The 15,882-nt window shown below is 38.2% G+C and overlaps 1 protein-coding gene across 1 annotated transcript in view; it reads right to left on the bottom strand.

Annotated features, from left to right (window-relative positions):
* LOC131190712 (BDNF/NT-3 growth factors receptor) overlaps positions 1 to 15,882 on the bottom strand; it is a 98,616-nt gene that overhangs the window by 43,957 nt on the left and 38,777 nt on the right. The window contains exon 4 of the mRNA XM_058168068.1: positions 9,789 to 9,961. Coding sequence (XP_058024051.1) covers positions 9,789 to 9,961 — 173 coding nt within the window. The remainder of the gene's footprint in view (positions 1 to 9,788; positions 9,962 to 15,882) is intronic.

The raw sequence follows: 15,882 nt of genomic DNA, 5'->3' as shown, positions 1-15,882 counted from the left end.
ACAGGAGGTTGCTGAAGTGCAAAGGATGGGACATCTTTAAATAGTGACATCCCACCTCTGAAAACCTCTATCTATCTATCTATCTATCTATCTATATATCTATCTATCTATCTATCTATCTATCTATCTATCTATCTATCTATCTATCACCTTATTTATATTTGCCAAGGAACATGAGAATAACCACCAAGCTTCTTCCAGGCTATTAAGAGTTGGGAGGACTTTTGGTGGGGTGGTGGTGTTGGGAAGATCTCAGGGTATGTAAGCAAACCTAAGTTTTTGCAACCTCTGCTCATATATATATCATCAGTATAAAATGCTTAAAGCAGAGCTCTAAGCACAGGATGCCTCCCTGATAATTAACAGGAAACAACATTCTGAAGCAAAGACGTGCACCTTAAACGAACTGCAATCGGTAAATAACAGTTTTGCTGAATCTTTCGGGTTTTGGCAGCACCATACCATAATGAACAATGGGTCTGCATTTATAACCACGTTCATTTCACAATTGTGGTATTTACATTTACAACCATTGATTTCTCTTAAAGAGTGCCACAAACAGCATCGTAAATGGTTTTGACAACCATTAAAACTTGTGATGGTGATAGAAGAGGTTTCATAATGGTCATAACTCAAAAACTATCTGTACACTCTTTATTTATATATTGAAAGCAAATTGACTGGATTTCTCAGTGAAGCGCAAACAATTTTCCTTTTCCTTCTATTAAAGTACCACTCCACCCTGTTCTGAACATATTTTGTTATTTTTTAAATAAGTCATTGTACCTTCCTGCTATTTCCACTTAATGCCAATCCAAAATAACTATAATATACACCCCCCCAATCAAATAACTTTCTTTTCCTGCTTACGCAAGAATCACTCAATCCCTACACTTCATTTTCATGCTACTTTTCAGGGACTTGTTCTGTTTCTTCTTCCTCAATATAATGTGAGATTTCAAAATGTGCCATATCATTAATGGATGATGCGCTTGCCATTTCTATTTCTGAGCTATAGAGCTACGAATCAACTCTTTTCAGATTGCAGAAGCACAGATCAAGGCTGCTCAAATTAAAGGCCATGAAGTACATGCACTTCAGAGCCACTGCATACTTTGAAGCTCAAAAAACACAGCGCTGAAAATCAGATAGAGTCATATTCTTGCCTGTGACCAAATAGGAGTGTAAAATTGAACATAACTGAAGACTTCCGAGAGACTGAAATATCACCAGCTTTTAACAGGGCTCTGTGATCTAGTCATGTTATCCTTCTGCCCCATCCTTATCCCTCCAACCCAAAAGTCAAGTCTATCCATCTCAATTCAATATAATTTTCTGCAGTCATATCTCAAAACTATTCAAGGGATACAAGAATGAGAACCTCTTTCTATTGTATATCCTCCTGCTGCCATAACAGATTTGGTCAGTTTAGAATAAGCCCAAAAGATACAAATTCTGATTGTGTCGCTTCTAGAATTTCTGCAGACAATTATGCATAGCCTGGGCTTCCTTCCTTCCTTCCTTCTTTCCTTCCTTCCTTCCTTCCTTCCTTCCTTCCTTCCTTCCTTCCTTCCTTCCTTCCTTCCTTCCTTCCCTCCCTCCCTCCCTCCCTCCTTCCTTCCTTCCTTTTTTTCTGAGTTGCACTCTCTAATCACTGTTTCATCTCCTCTAGAACTGGATTTACTTTTATCAGTGTTTGCTCTTGAAACATTTGAAGTGTTGCATTGCCTAAATTTCACACTCAGGAATCCTTTCTGATCTTCATAACCTAGCCTGCAATTGTCTGTCTGCCTCTGTTTGACTGTGTGTGTCTTGTCTACAAATTGTGAAATCGGTTTTTTTTCTTGGTGGCCTTGGGGGGCGCTGCAGGGTAAGAAATCAATCCAAAGCATGATTACATGCAAATTTTCTCTCCTATTGTGAGTAGTGTCAAATGAGAGAAGAATGCTAAATTTTAATTTCTCCTAGAAAAGTCTCTTTTTCACTGAACCGTTCTGGATGCTACAGATGATGAATAACAAACTTTGCAAAACGGAAGATATATTACCGTCACATTGCTTCAACTCAAAATGCAACAGGTAGAAGGCAAGCCGCTACCATAATATATAAATGAATGGGTGCTTGAGTTGCTATTAAAGCCGTGTAATTATAACTAAGGTTTAATGCATACATTCAGTTGTGGGAGGCTGTTTCTTTCCACTAATTTCCAAGTCATGCATTAGATAGCAAATCTCTATCAGTAGACTGATTTACCAAACCTTCTAAGACTGATGAGCATCTTTATAAGCAAGCAAATATATATATATATCGCTTGTGTTTAGTGTCATTTCTCATTAAGAATTTTCTTAGGCAAAGCAGTTTGTGGCGTGATGTAATACCATTCTTCACTTACCAACTGCACCAGATAGACTCCAAAAAATAGAAAGAAAAATAGCAAGACAAAGCAATGTAAATATAAAGAAAATCAGGCTTATTGGGGGGAAAAAGAGGAAAACAAATAGGAGGTGAGTGAAAATGAGCTGACAGTGTTGCTACAACAGGATTGTCCTTATCTACTTGCTCACGATTTTAATCTAGCCACTTGTTGTACATGAAACTTTTTTTAAAATGTCTGCATACTAACAGTCTAAGAAAAATTGAGCAACTCTACAGACTTTAGTGCAGGGATGGGCAACTATTGAAGCTTCACAATCAGTGGACTTCAACTCCCAGAATTCCTGAGCCAGCCATGAGAGTTGAAGTCCAGAGGTTGTAAAATTGCCATAGTTTCCCACCCCTGTTTTAGTGGAAACTATTTTTTTTTAAATCATAAAAATGGATGGAATAATTCAAATATTATTAGGAGGTCAAGCAAGGAAGCTGCTATTCTATCACCATTTTAGCTATCTCTCCTGTGGAAATTAAAGCGACAAATAATGGGCGGAAACCAAGTACCCCAAGTATCATAATTTTCAATTCAAGGCTTTATTCCATACTTTGAAGCTCAAAAAACACTGCGCTGAAAATCAGATAGAGTCATATTCTTGCCTGTGACCAAATAGGAGTGTAAAATTGAACATAACTGAAGACTTCCGAGAGACTGAAATATCACCAGCTTTTAACAGGGCTCTGTGATCTAGTCATGTTATCCTTCTGCCCCATCCTTATCCCTCCAACCCAAAAGTCAAGTCTATCCATCTCAATTCAATATAATTTTCTGCAGTCATAACTCAAAACTATTCAAGGGATACAAGAATGAGAACCTCTTTCTATTGTATATCCTCCTGCTGCCATAACAGATTTGGTCAGTTTAGAATAAGCCCAAAAGATACAAATTCTGATTGTGTCGCTTCTAGAATTTCTGCAGACAGTTATGCATAGCCTGGGCTTGCTTGCTTGCTTGCTTGCTTGCTTGCTTGCTTGCTTGCTTCCTTCCTTCCTTCCTTCCTTCCTTCCTTCCTTCCTTCCTTCCTTCCTTCCTTCCCTCCCTCCCTCCCTCCCTCCTTCCTTCCTTCCTTTTTTTCTGAGTTGCACTCTCTAATCACTGTTTCATCTCCTCTAGAACTGGATTTACTTTTATCAGTGTTTGCTCTTGAAACATTTGAAGTGTTGCATTGCCTAAATTTCACACTCAGGAATCCTTTCTGATCTTCATAACCTAGCCTGCAATTGTCTGTCTGCCTCTGTTTGACTGTGTGTGTCTTGTCTACAAATTGTGAAATCGGTTTTTTTTCTTGGTGGCCTTGGGGGGCGCTGCAGGGTAAGAAATCAATCCAAAGCATGATTACATGCAAATTTTCTCTCCTATTGTGAGTAGTGTCAAATGAGAGAAGAATGCTAAATTTTAATTTCTCTTAGAAAAGTCTCTTTTTCACTGAACCGTTCTGGATGCTACAGATGATGAATAACAAACTTTGCAAAGCAAAAGATATATTACCGTCACATTGCTTCAACTCAAAATGCAACAGGTAGAAGGCAAGCCGCTACCATAATATATAAATGAATGGGTGCTTGAGTTGCTATTAAAGCCGTGTAATTATAACTAAGGTTTAATGCATACATTCAGTTGTGGGAGGCTGTTTCTTTCCACTAATTTCCAAGTCATGATAGCAAATCTCTATCAGTAGACTGATTTACCAAACCTTCTAAGACTGATGAGCATCTTTATAAGCAAGCAAAATAACAGAATTTTCTTAGGCAAAGCAGTTTGTGGCGTGATGTTAATACCATTCTTCACTTACCAACTGCACCAGATAGACTCCAAAAAATAGAAAGAAAAATAGCAAGACAAAGCAATGTAAATATAAAGAAAATCAGGCTTATTGGGGAAAAAAGAGGAAAACAAATAGGAGGTGAGTGAAAATGAGCTGACAGTGTTGCTACAACAGGATTGTCCTTATCTACTTGCTCACAATTTTAATCTAGCCACTTGTTGTACATGAAACTTTTTTTAAAATGTCTGCATACTAACAGTCTAAGAAAAATTGAGCAACTCTACAGACTTTAGTGCAGGGATGGGCAACTATTGAAGCTTCACAATCAGTGGACTTCAACTCCCAGAATTCCTGAGCCAGCCATGAGAGTTGAAGTCCAGAGGTTGTAAAATTGCCAGAGTTTCCAACCCCTGCTTTAGTGGAAACTATTTTTTTTTAAATCATAAAAATGGATGGAATAATTCAAATATTATTAGGAGGTCAAGCAAGGAAGCTGCTATTCTATCACCATTTTAGCTATCTCTCCTGTGGAAATTAAAGCGACAAATAATTGGGGGGGGGGGGCGGAAACCAAGTACCCCCAAGTATCATAATTTTCGATTCAAGGCTTTATTCCATACATATTAATCTGCAACATTTTATAGAAGAAAATTCTATATTAGAAATATTTCATAAAAAAACATGTAAAATAATAAACTGAGTTATACTATGACAGATTATTCACTCCTTCAGCTAAGCTACACTTAGTGATGTGAATAACCCAGCTGGGCTCACACAACTAAACCCTAAAATGTTGCTTGCAAATCACACTGGCTAGATTTATAGAACATGCTAGCCCAATCCAAATAAATCGTATGACTACTAATACAGCTATACCAATGCCCAGCAGCAATTCTTTGGGTTATTAAGGCAAAACTACTTTACCTAATTAGGAACACCTAGTCTTGAACATGAACTTTATATATACAATAATACAATGATGATGATATATTTATTATTGGCCTCTCCTTTGCAGAGGCATTCTACTTTCAGAACAAGACTAGACAGTTTTATTTGTTTGCTTCTCCTTATTTGAAATATTTTATTTTTCCTAAGGGGAATGCTGCATTAATAAACAAAAGGTGTTTGTTTTAATAAAAATGCATTTTGATACTTGATGCAATAGCTTTGATTCAAACTTCTAATTCTATAATAAATGTACTAATCTTTAGGACTTTAATGTGTGTAAGTAGGTGAAGCCATTTTTAACATGAGCCTGGTTTTCCCTAAAGCAAAATTCAGAGTACTTAGTTTGAAAGATTTTTGTTTGTAAAATGAGGTACAATGTTTTTATGTACTGTATGCACTATAAAAGTGGTATGTAGTCTATTCTTTACCCAAACTAAATTATGATATATTTATATCGTAAACATATTAATTTATAAAAATAAAAAATATTCTTCAGATTTTTTTACCTTAGAAAACAAAAGCTTTGCAGTAGAGAACTACAGACATTACTAGTAAAAAATGCTTTATCGACACATTTAAACATGTCAATCATGAAATCTGAGTTATAATACTATTTTCAAGTAATGACACATTCTGTTCACATATTTGAATCATGGTTTGTGACTATATGTGTGTGTGTGTGTGTGTGTGTGTGTGTGTGTGTGTGTGTGTGTGTGTATATATATATATATATATATATATATATATATATATATATATATATATATATATATATATATATATATATTTGTTTTCTGAGGTTTTCGCGGGTGTTTGTATGTAGATCTTTGGTTATTCGGGTTTTCTCCCGCGTAAAATTGGAAGTGTCTTGGCGACGTTTCGACGAAGTCTCATTCGTCATCTTCAGGCTTCAGCTTCGTGCTTCTGGGAGCAATGTGATGTCACAATGTGACATCACAATGTGATGTCACTTCCAATTTTACGCGGGAGAAAACCTGAATAACCAAAGATCTACATATATATATATATATATGTAATTTAATTACCATTCATTTTTAATCACGGGGACACGGCCAATTTTTAATCATAATGCTTTTCAGAAAAAGTAGAACGTAAGATAAATCAGTTCAGAGAACATAAGATATAGACAACGCTGAAGAACAGATTCTCCCAAAGAATCACAATGGGAATTAATACGTGGCCCCAAATGTAGATTAGATCTATAGATATGCAATACTTATGTAGAAAAATAGATGTTTTTATAATAATTGAAGACTTCTATTACTCTGACATAGGCAGAGCTTAGGCTGTGACAAAGAAACCAGTGATTAAGTAATCCTAAAGTATGAGGGTGATCTTGTGCAATAACTACTGCAGAATCTATAGGGATATTATTTTTATTTTAGCATGGATTCAGTTGACACATCTGAGTACAAAAGGGATTATTTATCAAAGTGAAGGGACGGATGAAAAACAAAGGGCTGAAGAGAAATTATTTAAACCCTTAATAACTGAAGCTCAACTAAATACATTAACGATATAAAAAGAAAAAAAAAAGACCACCAAGCCCAAGAGGCCAGCATGGGTTTGGAATAGTGTCCAGGTAAGTGTAAGAAGTAATGAATGAAAAGTTTGTCATAATTTAAGCTAAAGTTTCCCTGTCCAGTCATGTCGGTCTCTAGGGGGCAGTTCTCATTTTCATTTCTTAGCCAAGGGAACCAGCATTGTCTGAAGACACTTCCATTTTCTTGTGGCCAGCATGATTATACACGGAGGCGCATGGAATGCTGTTACCTTCCCATAAAAATGGTAACTATTTATCTACTCGCATTTCCATGCCTTCAAACTGCTAGGTTGGCAGGAGCTGGGAGAAATAACGGGAGCTCACCCATCATGCACTTGGGTCTTGAACCCAGGTTTGTCAGCTTTCCAGCAGACAAGCTCAGCGTCTTTAACTGTGCCCCTGCCTGTCATAATTAAGAGTACAAAAAGAAGAATAAGCTTTGCTAGATAATGGGGGTGGGGGCAGCAGAATATGAAAAAAAAAACAACCAAAAAGGGAATAGTAAGAACTCATTTATATAGATATAAAATATATTAGAAGCAGGAAAGACATTCAAAGCAACTGATGCATTAGATGACAAAGAAGCCAAAACATTCAACATTCTCGTATGGTTTTTTTAAAAAGTTACTCAGCAAAGAGTCTTGAGTAAACTTAGCATCCATGGGATAAGAGCCCAGGTCTTTTTATAGATTGGTAACAGGTTAAAAAGAACAGAGAGGAGAGAGTGGAAATAAAGCAGCCACTATCTCAGTGGAGGGAAGTATGAAGTAGAGGCCCTCAAAACCCTTTATTGGGAATCTAGTCAGCTTATTCAGAAATGATGTTAAACAGCAAACTGCCCAAATATGGGGAGGATAATAAAGTATTTGGGCTGGTAAACAACAGAAATAACACTAAAGAATTATGTCTTTAAATTGGATGAATGATCAACCAAGTGACAAATGTAGTCCAATTTAAGTAACTGTGAGGCTATACGTGTTTGGGGCATACAAACCTTCCTCATATAGAATTTGATGTGGTCTAAGCATTGTAACTAACTGTGACAAAGATCTTGGGGTCACAAATTAACACTAAAAGAAGTTGTTTCAGTGTGAGGCAACTGTGTAAAATACAGCAAAAGATCAGGAAAGGGAGTACAAATATATTTTAAAATGCCAGTATTGTACTGTAATCCCCATTTATGGGACAAAGTTTGATAGAAAGACGATTGACTGAGAACATAACTAAAGCATATAAAATCATGCACAAGCTGGAGAAAGTAGGTGGGAGGTTTTTTCCCCTTCCTCTCTCAAACTTTAAGACCAAGGCCATGCAATAAAACTTGTTGGATGATTTAAAACAGACAATAGGAAGCATTTCTCCATATAGTGCATAATTAGCCTATGGAAGTCATTACCACATGGCATAGGGACATCTGGAAGGCCACTATGAGAAATAAAATGCTGGACTAAAGGATGGGTTTTTGGCCTGATCCAGCAGGACTAATCTTACGCAGGAATGCGTACCAATCAAATTATTCTATTTGGACCACAACTCAGCAATTTGGAAAATAGCCCAATTTCATCTTAGATCCATTGGAAAGCTATTTGGATGGATTGCAGGGCCAAATACAAATTAAGAGTTGGAAATGTGAATCTTTGCGCACCCACTGACTTTCACGGAGAATTGACACATGACTATAATTGTTTACCTTTCTTTTCTTTCCTTTTTAATGGAGGTCTATTAAATGCGTATGTATGGCAGAATTCTACAAGAGGGAAAAGTCTACCAAGTTTCAGAAAGTAACTTGGACAAAATTAGATGAAATGTGAGAAGCATAGTTGCCCCTTCTGAGTGGATCAGAGCTGCCAAATTCAAGATGAATAGCTTCAGGGATTTTTCTTTAAGGCCAAACTTTTAAATGTGTTGTGCATTTACAGGAAAGTGAGATTCTGAAAAAGAAATGCATTTTCCAATGTGAACAACTGTCAGGTCTGAGTTTTGAGACGACGTCTTTCATATCTCCCAGATTGTTTCATGTACCTGGGATGGAAAATTTGCAAAAACTATTAAGTGTTGGCAAGAAAACAAGGAAGCTGTCCTTTCAGATGAACTTCATGGACATGCTGCACCCATCCATGACGCTTATTTGTCAGCAATATGAACGTTGTTTGCCATTGTCTTCTTCAACATATATTTTCCAGGATCCAGTTGGCCTATATTCCCAATATTCTTTGGAGCTATACGTTTTCATTGTCAATCACAACACTCCTTAGTTTCTGCACCCAAGTAAGGCCAACCAGACACCACTGGTTCTATTATACAGGTAGTCCTCAACATACAACAGTTCATTTAGTGACCATTTGAAGTTACAACAGGACAGGAAAAAAGTGACTTATGACCATTTTTCACACTTGTGACTGCTGCAGCATCCCCATGGTCACATGATTTACATTCAGATGTTTATCATTTAACATTTATGACGGTTGCCATGCCCTGGAGTCATGTGATCCCTTTTTGCAACCTTCTGACCAGCAAAATCAACGGGGAAACCAGATTCACTTAACAACCGTGTTACTAATTTAAGAATTGCAGTGATTCATTTAACCAATATGGCAAGAAAAGTCGTAAAATGGGGCAAAACTGGTGAATTGCAACTCTGAGAATACCGCTATCCTTGTTTGTTGTGGCTTCTGGGAATTATAGTTCAGCAATATCTAGAGCAGACAGCACAGCCACATTTTCAAGGCCTTGTGAAACTCTTGTAGGATTTTTTTAAATGTCTGGAGGGATGGTATTCCAGAGCAGGGGTCTCCAACCTTGGCAACTTTAAGCTTGGAGGACTTCAACTCCCAGGATTCTGGGAGTTGAAGTCCACCAGGCTTAAAGTTGCCAAGATTGGAGACCCCTGATCTAGAGGTTCTAAAGGTTCCCTAGCCTTGCATATAAAATGCTTGGAGGAAAAAAATATAGATTATTACTGAAACACTGCATGGAGGTTTTTGACTATAACTTAATGAAACTTCAGGGGTGTTCAGGCAAATTCAGATTTGAACATAGAATATAGGAAAAAAATTAAAAACCACAAATATTTCTTAATTCACCTAAGGAATTTGTTGAGATCTCCATGTTTCATGTATTCAAAGACCATGATGAGAGGATCTCCTTCTACACACACTCCATAAAACTTGACAATATGTTCATGCTGTAGATTAGTCAGTAGTTCTGCTTCTCGATGGAAGTCTTTGCGGGCATTGTCACTGGCATCTTTCAGAGTCTACAAAGAAAGAATCAAAAGTTGAAAGAAAGGTATTTATCTCCAGATGCTTTACAACTTCTATATCTTGTTGTCTTGGGGGAAAAAAACCATGAAATTGGAAGGTGTTAGGCCACAGAGATAAGGTGCTTTGGTGTATATATACTACAGTTCCTGATATGGTACTATTGGTAGCTTCTTTATCTGAGACCAATTCCTTGTGTGTCTAGCACTAGCACTAGCACTTAAGACTTATATACCGCTTCATAGTGCTTTACAGCCTTCTCTAAGGATGGAAGGCTGAGTCAACCTTGAGCCTAGTGAGATTCAATCTGCCAAACTGATGGCAGCCGGCGATCAGCAGAAGTAGCCTGTAGTACTGCAGTCTAATCACTGCGCCACCGTGGCTCATATGTGTCTAATCACACTTGGCCAATAAAACATTCTGTTCTGTTTTGTTCTGTTCTTGGGATTAGCAACTCTGAACTCAGTGACTCTAATATCCAAGTTTTTGATCTATCCTTTAATTTTTTTCCAACCCAACTTTGGAGTATTGGAAAGAAATTATGTAAATTATGCTTTGCACTCTGTCCATTCATCTGTCTGTCCATCAGCAAAGTAACTCCCTCAAACCTGTACATCTAGTCTTCAACTTACTTCATTTAGCAACCATTCAAAGTTACAACGTCACTGAAAAAAATGACTTATGACCATTTTTCAAAGTTATAGCCTTTGCAGCACCCCCCCATGATCATGTGATCAAAATTCAGATGCTTGGCAACCGGTTCATATTTATGACCGGTACTATGTCCCATGTCAAGTGATCATTTTTGTGACCTTCTGACAAGCAAAGTCTATGGGGAAGCCAGGTTCATTTAACAACCCAATTACTAATTTATCAACTGCAGTGATTCACTTAACAACTATGACAAGAAAGATAATAAAATCACTTAACTAATGTCTCACTTAATAACAGAAATTTTGGGCTCCAATAAGTTCATAAGTTGAGGACTACCTGTTCTGAATGAGATCACATTTGTTATTGAAACCAGTCCAGAAGACTGAGCTGGAAAAAAAGCTTCATTTTTGTCTTGGGCTAGATCTCCCCACATGATTGTTGTTCCTGATGGAACTCAAAATAATATTGTGAGATTTTTGGAAATACTGCCGTAAAATACCAAGACTCGGAGCTTTTGCTGAACTTTGTAATACCGCAAAGATGGAGATACATTTTGGATGAACTACTGTCATAACTGTATCTACATATAGGCAAAATGGTATTTATACAGAAAGCCAGCCCTAGTAGCCTGAATATACCCACCCTTATTTCTCCCAGGAGTGTTACAGTGATAACCATAAAGCTTCATTTGGTAGAACATGTTGCATCTATAGTGCTATTAAGCCCTTGCTATGGAACCCCCTAAGGAGCCCACTGTGCTTTTGCCTTTGATATCCAAGAAGCTGCTGAGTTCTATGATGGAACGGTTGCTGTGGTAACTATACACTGCCTTGTGAAACAGCCAAATGAACAATTTCTCTTACTCCAAGATAGATTTCTTTTGTCTCAGAATTACTCTTGAGGGAACATTCTTTATGACATCCTCTAATGCTGGTGTCCATAGTGCAGTTCTCATAAAACTAGAAACTCGTTTAATAATTTTTTAAAAAAAATGTTTTTTCTCCTTGCCCTCTCCGTCCCTCTCTGACCTCAGCATGTTCCAGGTGTCTTTTGCAGGATTAAGGAGAATGCATTGGGAAGGGAGGACCTTTCAGTGGCCACCACATTCTCCTATCTCCATTAATTTATTGGAAACACTGACGGCAGGTCCCATATACATGTTTTAATACAGACAACAGTAGGGTTGCCATAAAGCTTTTCCTCAAATGGATGTTTACTTTTCTTGAAATGGAATAGATGTCTTTGTCTGGATCATTGCTGTGCCTGGCAGAAGGTTTTAGTTTCCTTAATAATTTTAGTAGTTTGTTTGTTTGTTTGTTTGTTTGTTTGTTTGTTTGTTTGTATCCCACCTTTATAATTTTTAGAAATAACTCAAGGCGGTGGATCTACTTAATATTGCTTCCTCCTCCTATTTTCTCTACAACAACTCTGTGAGGTGGGTTGGGCTGAGAGAGAGAATGACTGGCCCAAGGTTACCCAGCCAGCTTTCAGGACTAAAGCAGGACTTGAATTCATAGTCTCCTGGTCTCTAGCCTGGTGCGTTAACCATTAGACCAAACTAGCTCTCCTTAGTAAAGATAGTAAACATATCTTCTTAAAATGTTTCTCAATCAACTTACCTAAAATGATCCTTAACTGTAAATATTCATTTATTTGTTGGTCCATCTGAAGGATAACTCCCTAAACACTGAATAGAATTGGACCAAATTCTATAAGCGGTGGAAGCCAGGGAAAAGAAGAATGGATTCAAAATTGGAGGCAAATCTGTTTATGGAGAAAACAATATTTTGGGCAATTTTCCCACATTACTGTCATTCCTTGTGAGTCCAAAATAACATTGTAAGGTTTTGGGAAATATTATGATAAAGTAGAAAGGCTCAGAGCTTATACTGAGCTTAGCAATATTGAAAAGAAAGAGATGATCTTCTAGACACAACTAAGTTATAGCTGTAGATATGTTCCAGGTACAATTGCATTTATATACTGAAAATGATCCCTACTATTTTGAACACTCATCCTTATCTTGCCTAGTACCATAAAAAAAAATAAACATAAATTTTCATTTGAAGATACACAATTATTTGTATAAGGGAACTTATTTGTTCCCTATGACTATCATTAAGTGTTATACCTTATGATTCTTGACAAATATATTTTTTCTTTTATGTACACAGAGAGCGTATGTACCAAGACAAATTTCTTGTGTGTCCAATCACACTTGGCCAATAAAGAATTGAATTGAATTCTGTTCTATTCTATTCTATTCTATTCTATTCTATTCTATTCTATTCTATTCTATTCTATTCTATTCTATTCCATTCCATTGATTTCTTTATCTTTACTGATGTTTTAAACAGCAAAATTATAATGTTAGTAGCTTGAATGTTTTCAAAATGAAACCATGGAAACCATGGAGAGTAGTGTGTACTGGTGACTAGAATTGTAGAAGAAATTAGTTCCACATATTGGTACAATTTGAATTAATGGTTGCTCTAAAATTTATAATAGACAAATTAGAATGCCAACACAATTGCGTTTTATCTTTTGCAGTGTACAGTAGTATTTCGACCAATAAAAATAACTAAAAATAGCATAGAAGATGGCATATGAAAATACCTGTATTAGGAGAAATTGCTTGTAAAGAAATGCACATATTAAGAACAAAAAGGCATAAGAATTCATGCTGCAAACATATGCCAAATCTGGATAGACAATTTTGTGGTTGGGGGAAAAAATACTAATTTCATATCAAATGAAACAGGCCATTTTGACTATCTTTACAGAAGTCTGCAATTTAGCCTGTTGCCAGTGTGTCCTCTTAGAATAAGATCACTCTATTTCTGGATAAAAGCAATGTAGCACAAGCCAACTTTCAAACAAGATAGAAAAATGCTATTTCCATTCCACATAACCCCTCATCACATTGCTTTTAGAAGGCTTATGGAAAGCCAGCATGCCATTTAAATCTCACTTAAGTCGTTCTGCACAGAAGCTCACTGGAAAGTGGGCACCTACAAATCAAACTCTCTACAAACAAATTGAAAGTAAAAATAAACATAAATTTTCATTTGAAGATACACAATTATTTGTATAAGGGAACTTATTTGTTCTCCTCCCATCTCTCCGACCGGTCGCAGTCGGTGTTGACAGGGGGCAGAGGTCGGCCCGAGGCCCCTCACTTGTGGGTGCCGAGGATCGATCCTCTCGCCTTCTGTTCAACATCTACATGAAGCCGCTGGGTGAGATCATCAGTGGGTTCGTGTGAGGTACCAGCTGTACGCGGATGACACCCAGCTGTATTTTTCCACACCGACCACCCCAACGGTTATCAAGTGCTGTCCCGTGCCTGGAGGCCGACGGGTCTGGATGGGGAGAAACAGGCTCAAGCTCAATCCTCCAAGACAGAGTGGCTGTGGATGCCGCATCCCGCACAGTCAGCTAAATCCGCGGCTGACCATCGGTGGCGAGTCATTGGCCCCGGCGGAGAGGGTGCGAACTTAGGCGCCCTCCTGGATGAACGGCTGTCTCTAGAAGATCATTTGACGGCCGCCTCCAGGAGAGCGTTCTACCAGGTTCGCCTGGTGCGCCAGTTGCGCCTTTCTGGACCGGGAGGCCCTTTGCACGGTCACTCACGCCTTGTGACGCCTCGCCTGGATTACTGCAACGCCTCTACATGGGGCTTCCTTGAAGGGCATCCGAGGCTGCAGTTAGTTCAGAATGCGGCTGCGCTGGTGATAGAGGGAGCCCTCGTGGCTCCCGTGATAACACCCATCCTGCGCAGGCTGCACTGGCTACCTGTGGCCTTCCGGTGCGCTTCAAGGTTTTGGTGACCACCTTTAAAGCGCCCATGGCATAGGGCCGGGTTATCTACGGGACCGCCTACTGCGACCAGATACCTCTCACCGACCCGTGCGCTCTCACAGAGAGGGACTCTCAGGGTGCCGCCAGCTAGGCAGTGTCGGTTGGCGACGCCCAGGAAGGGCCTTCTGTGGGGCTCCCACCTCTGGAACGAACTCCCCCCAGGACTCCGTCAACTTCCTGACCTTCGAACCTTCCGTCGCGAGCTCAAGACACATTTATTCATCTGTGCAGGACTGGCTTAGATTTTTAAATTTAGAGGGGTTTTAAATTGATTTTAATATTTATATTTGATATTTATATTTCTATTTTTAATAATTCGGGCGCTAGAATAAGTTTTTTAAGGATTATTTTAATTTGTATATTGATATTGATGTTTTATATGCCTGTAAACCGCCCTGAGTCCTTTGGGAGATAGGGCGGTATATAAATTCGAATAATAAATAAAAAAATAAAAACCCGTTGCTCCCATCTTTCTCCTTTCGTTCTCCTTCTCTGTGGAGATTCTCAGTCCTCCAGTCATGATTGTCCCAATCATGACTGTTCAAAATGCAACTGGACTTCCTTGATATTTTCTTTGAAAACATTTCGCTTCTCATCTAAGAAGCTTCTTCACTTCAGAACTGAAGAAGCTTCTTGGATGAAAAGCGAAATGTTTTCAAGGAAAATATCAAGAAAGTCCCATTATCTTTTGAACAACACCTTTGGGACCTTCTCCTTCTCCTTTCAAAAAAGTTAACCATGGTTTTCTTTTCTATGTGTGAACGTGTGTATTTATCCTATTTCTATATAAGAACTTGGAATGCCTACTCTTTTCAAATTATTTATGGTTACAAAATCAGAATATCTGCTGAATTTTTTCGCTCTCCCCCTTTCCTTGCCAAGCACTTCATTTGCAGCTGTAGACTTCCCACAAGGCACAACAGTAGCTATTTCTTCACATGCATACAGTACACAATGCTGTTCTGGGTTGCTCAGCAACCAGTGAGCAGGCATGTCAAAGATCCAATGAATGAAAAGAAAATGTGACAGTGCTTGAACATTAACAGAATATGTTCTGCTTGTTCTGCTACTCCCCAATCTACATTTCTTCTGAAATGGACAGATCAGTCACAAAGTACTCCATCTCAACTGGAGAAAATAGAAACCATTTTGCAAAACTGGTGGTCAGTGCAACACTGCACGTCTTCTGGAGCTGGTCTCACCAGTCTCCAGAACATATCCTGACTGTGCTTGTTTCTGGATTTCTTCTTGCATGAATTGTGCTTATCTATTTCATCTTTTTATCACAGAGACAACTATGGGGTTAGAAAAACAAAGTGAACCCAAATGAAAGCTAGGGCTTAGCTTTGAAGTCAAATCTCCAGATCTGTCAAAAAGTGACTTAATTTGTGCATATTTGTTA

Source organism: Ahaetulla prasina, chromosome 2, assembly GCF_028640845.1.
Source record: "Ahaetulla prasina isolate Xishuangbanna chromosome 2, ASM2864084v1, whole genome shotgun sequence".
Classification (NCBI taxonomy): Eukaryota; Metazoa; Chordata; class Lepidosauria; order Squamata; family Colubridae; genus Ahaetulla; species Ahaetulla prasina.
Note: the sequence above shows the minus strand (reverse complement) of the source record. Positions and strands in the feature narration are given on the sequence as shown.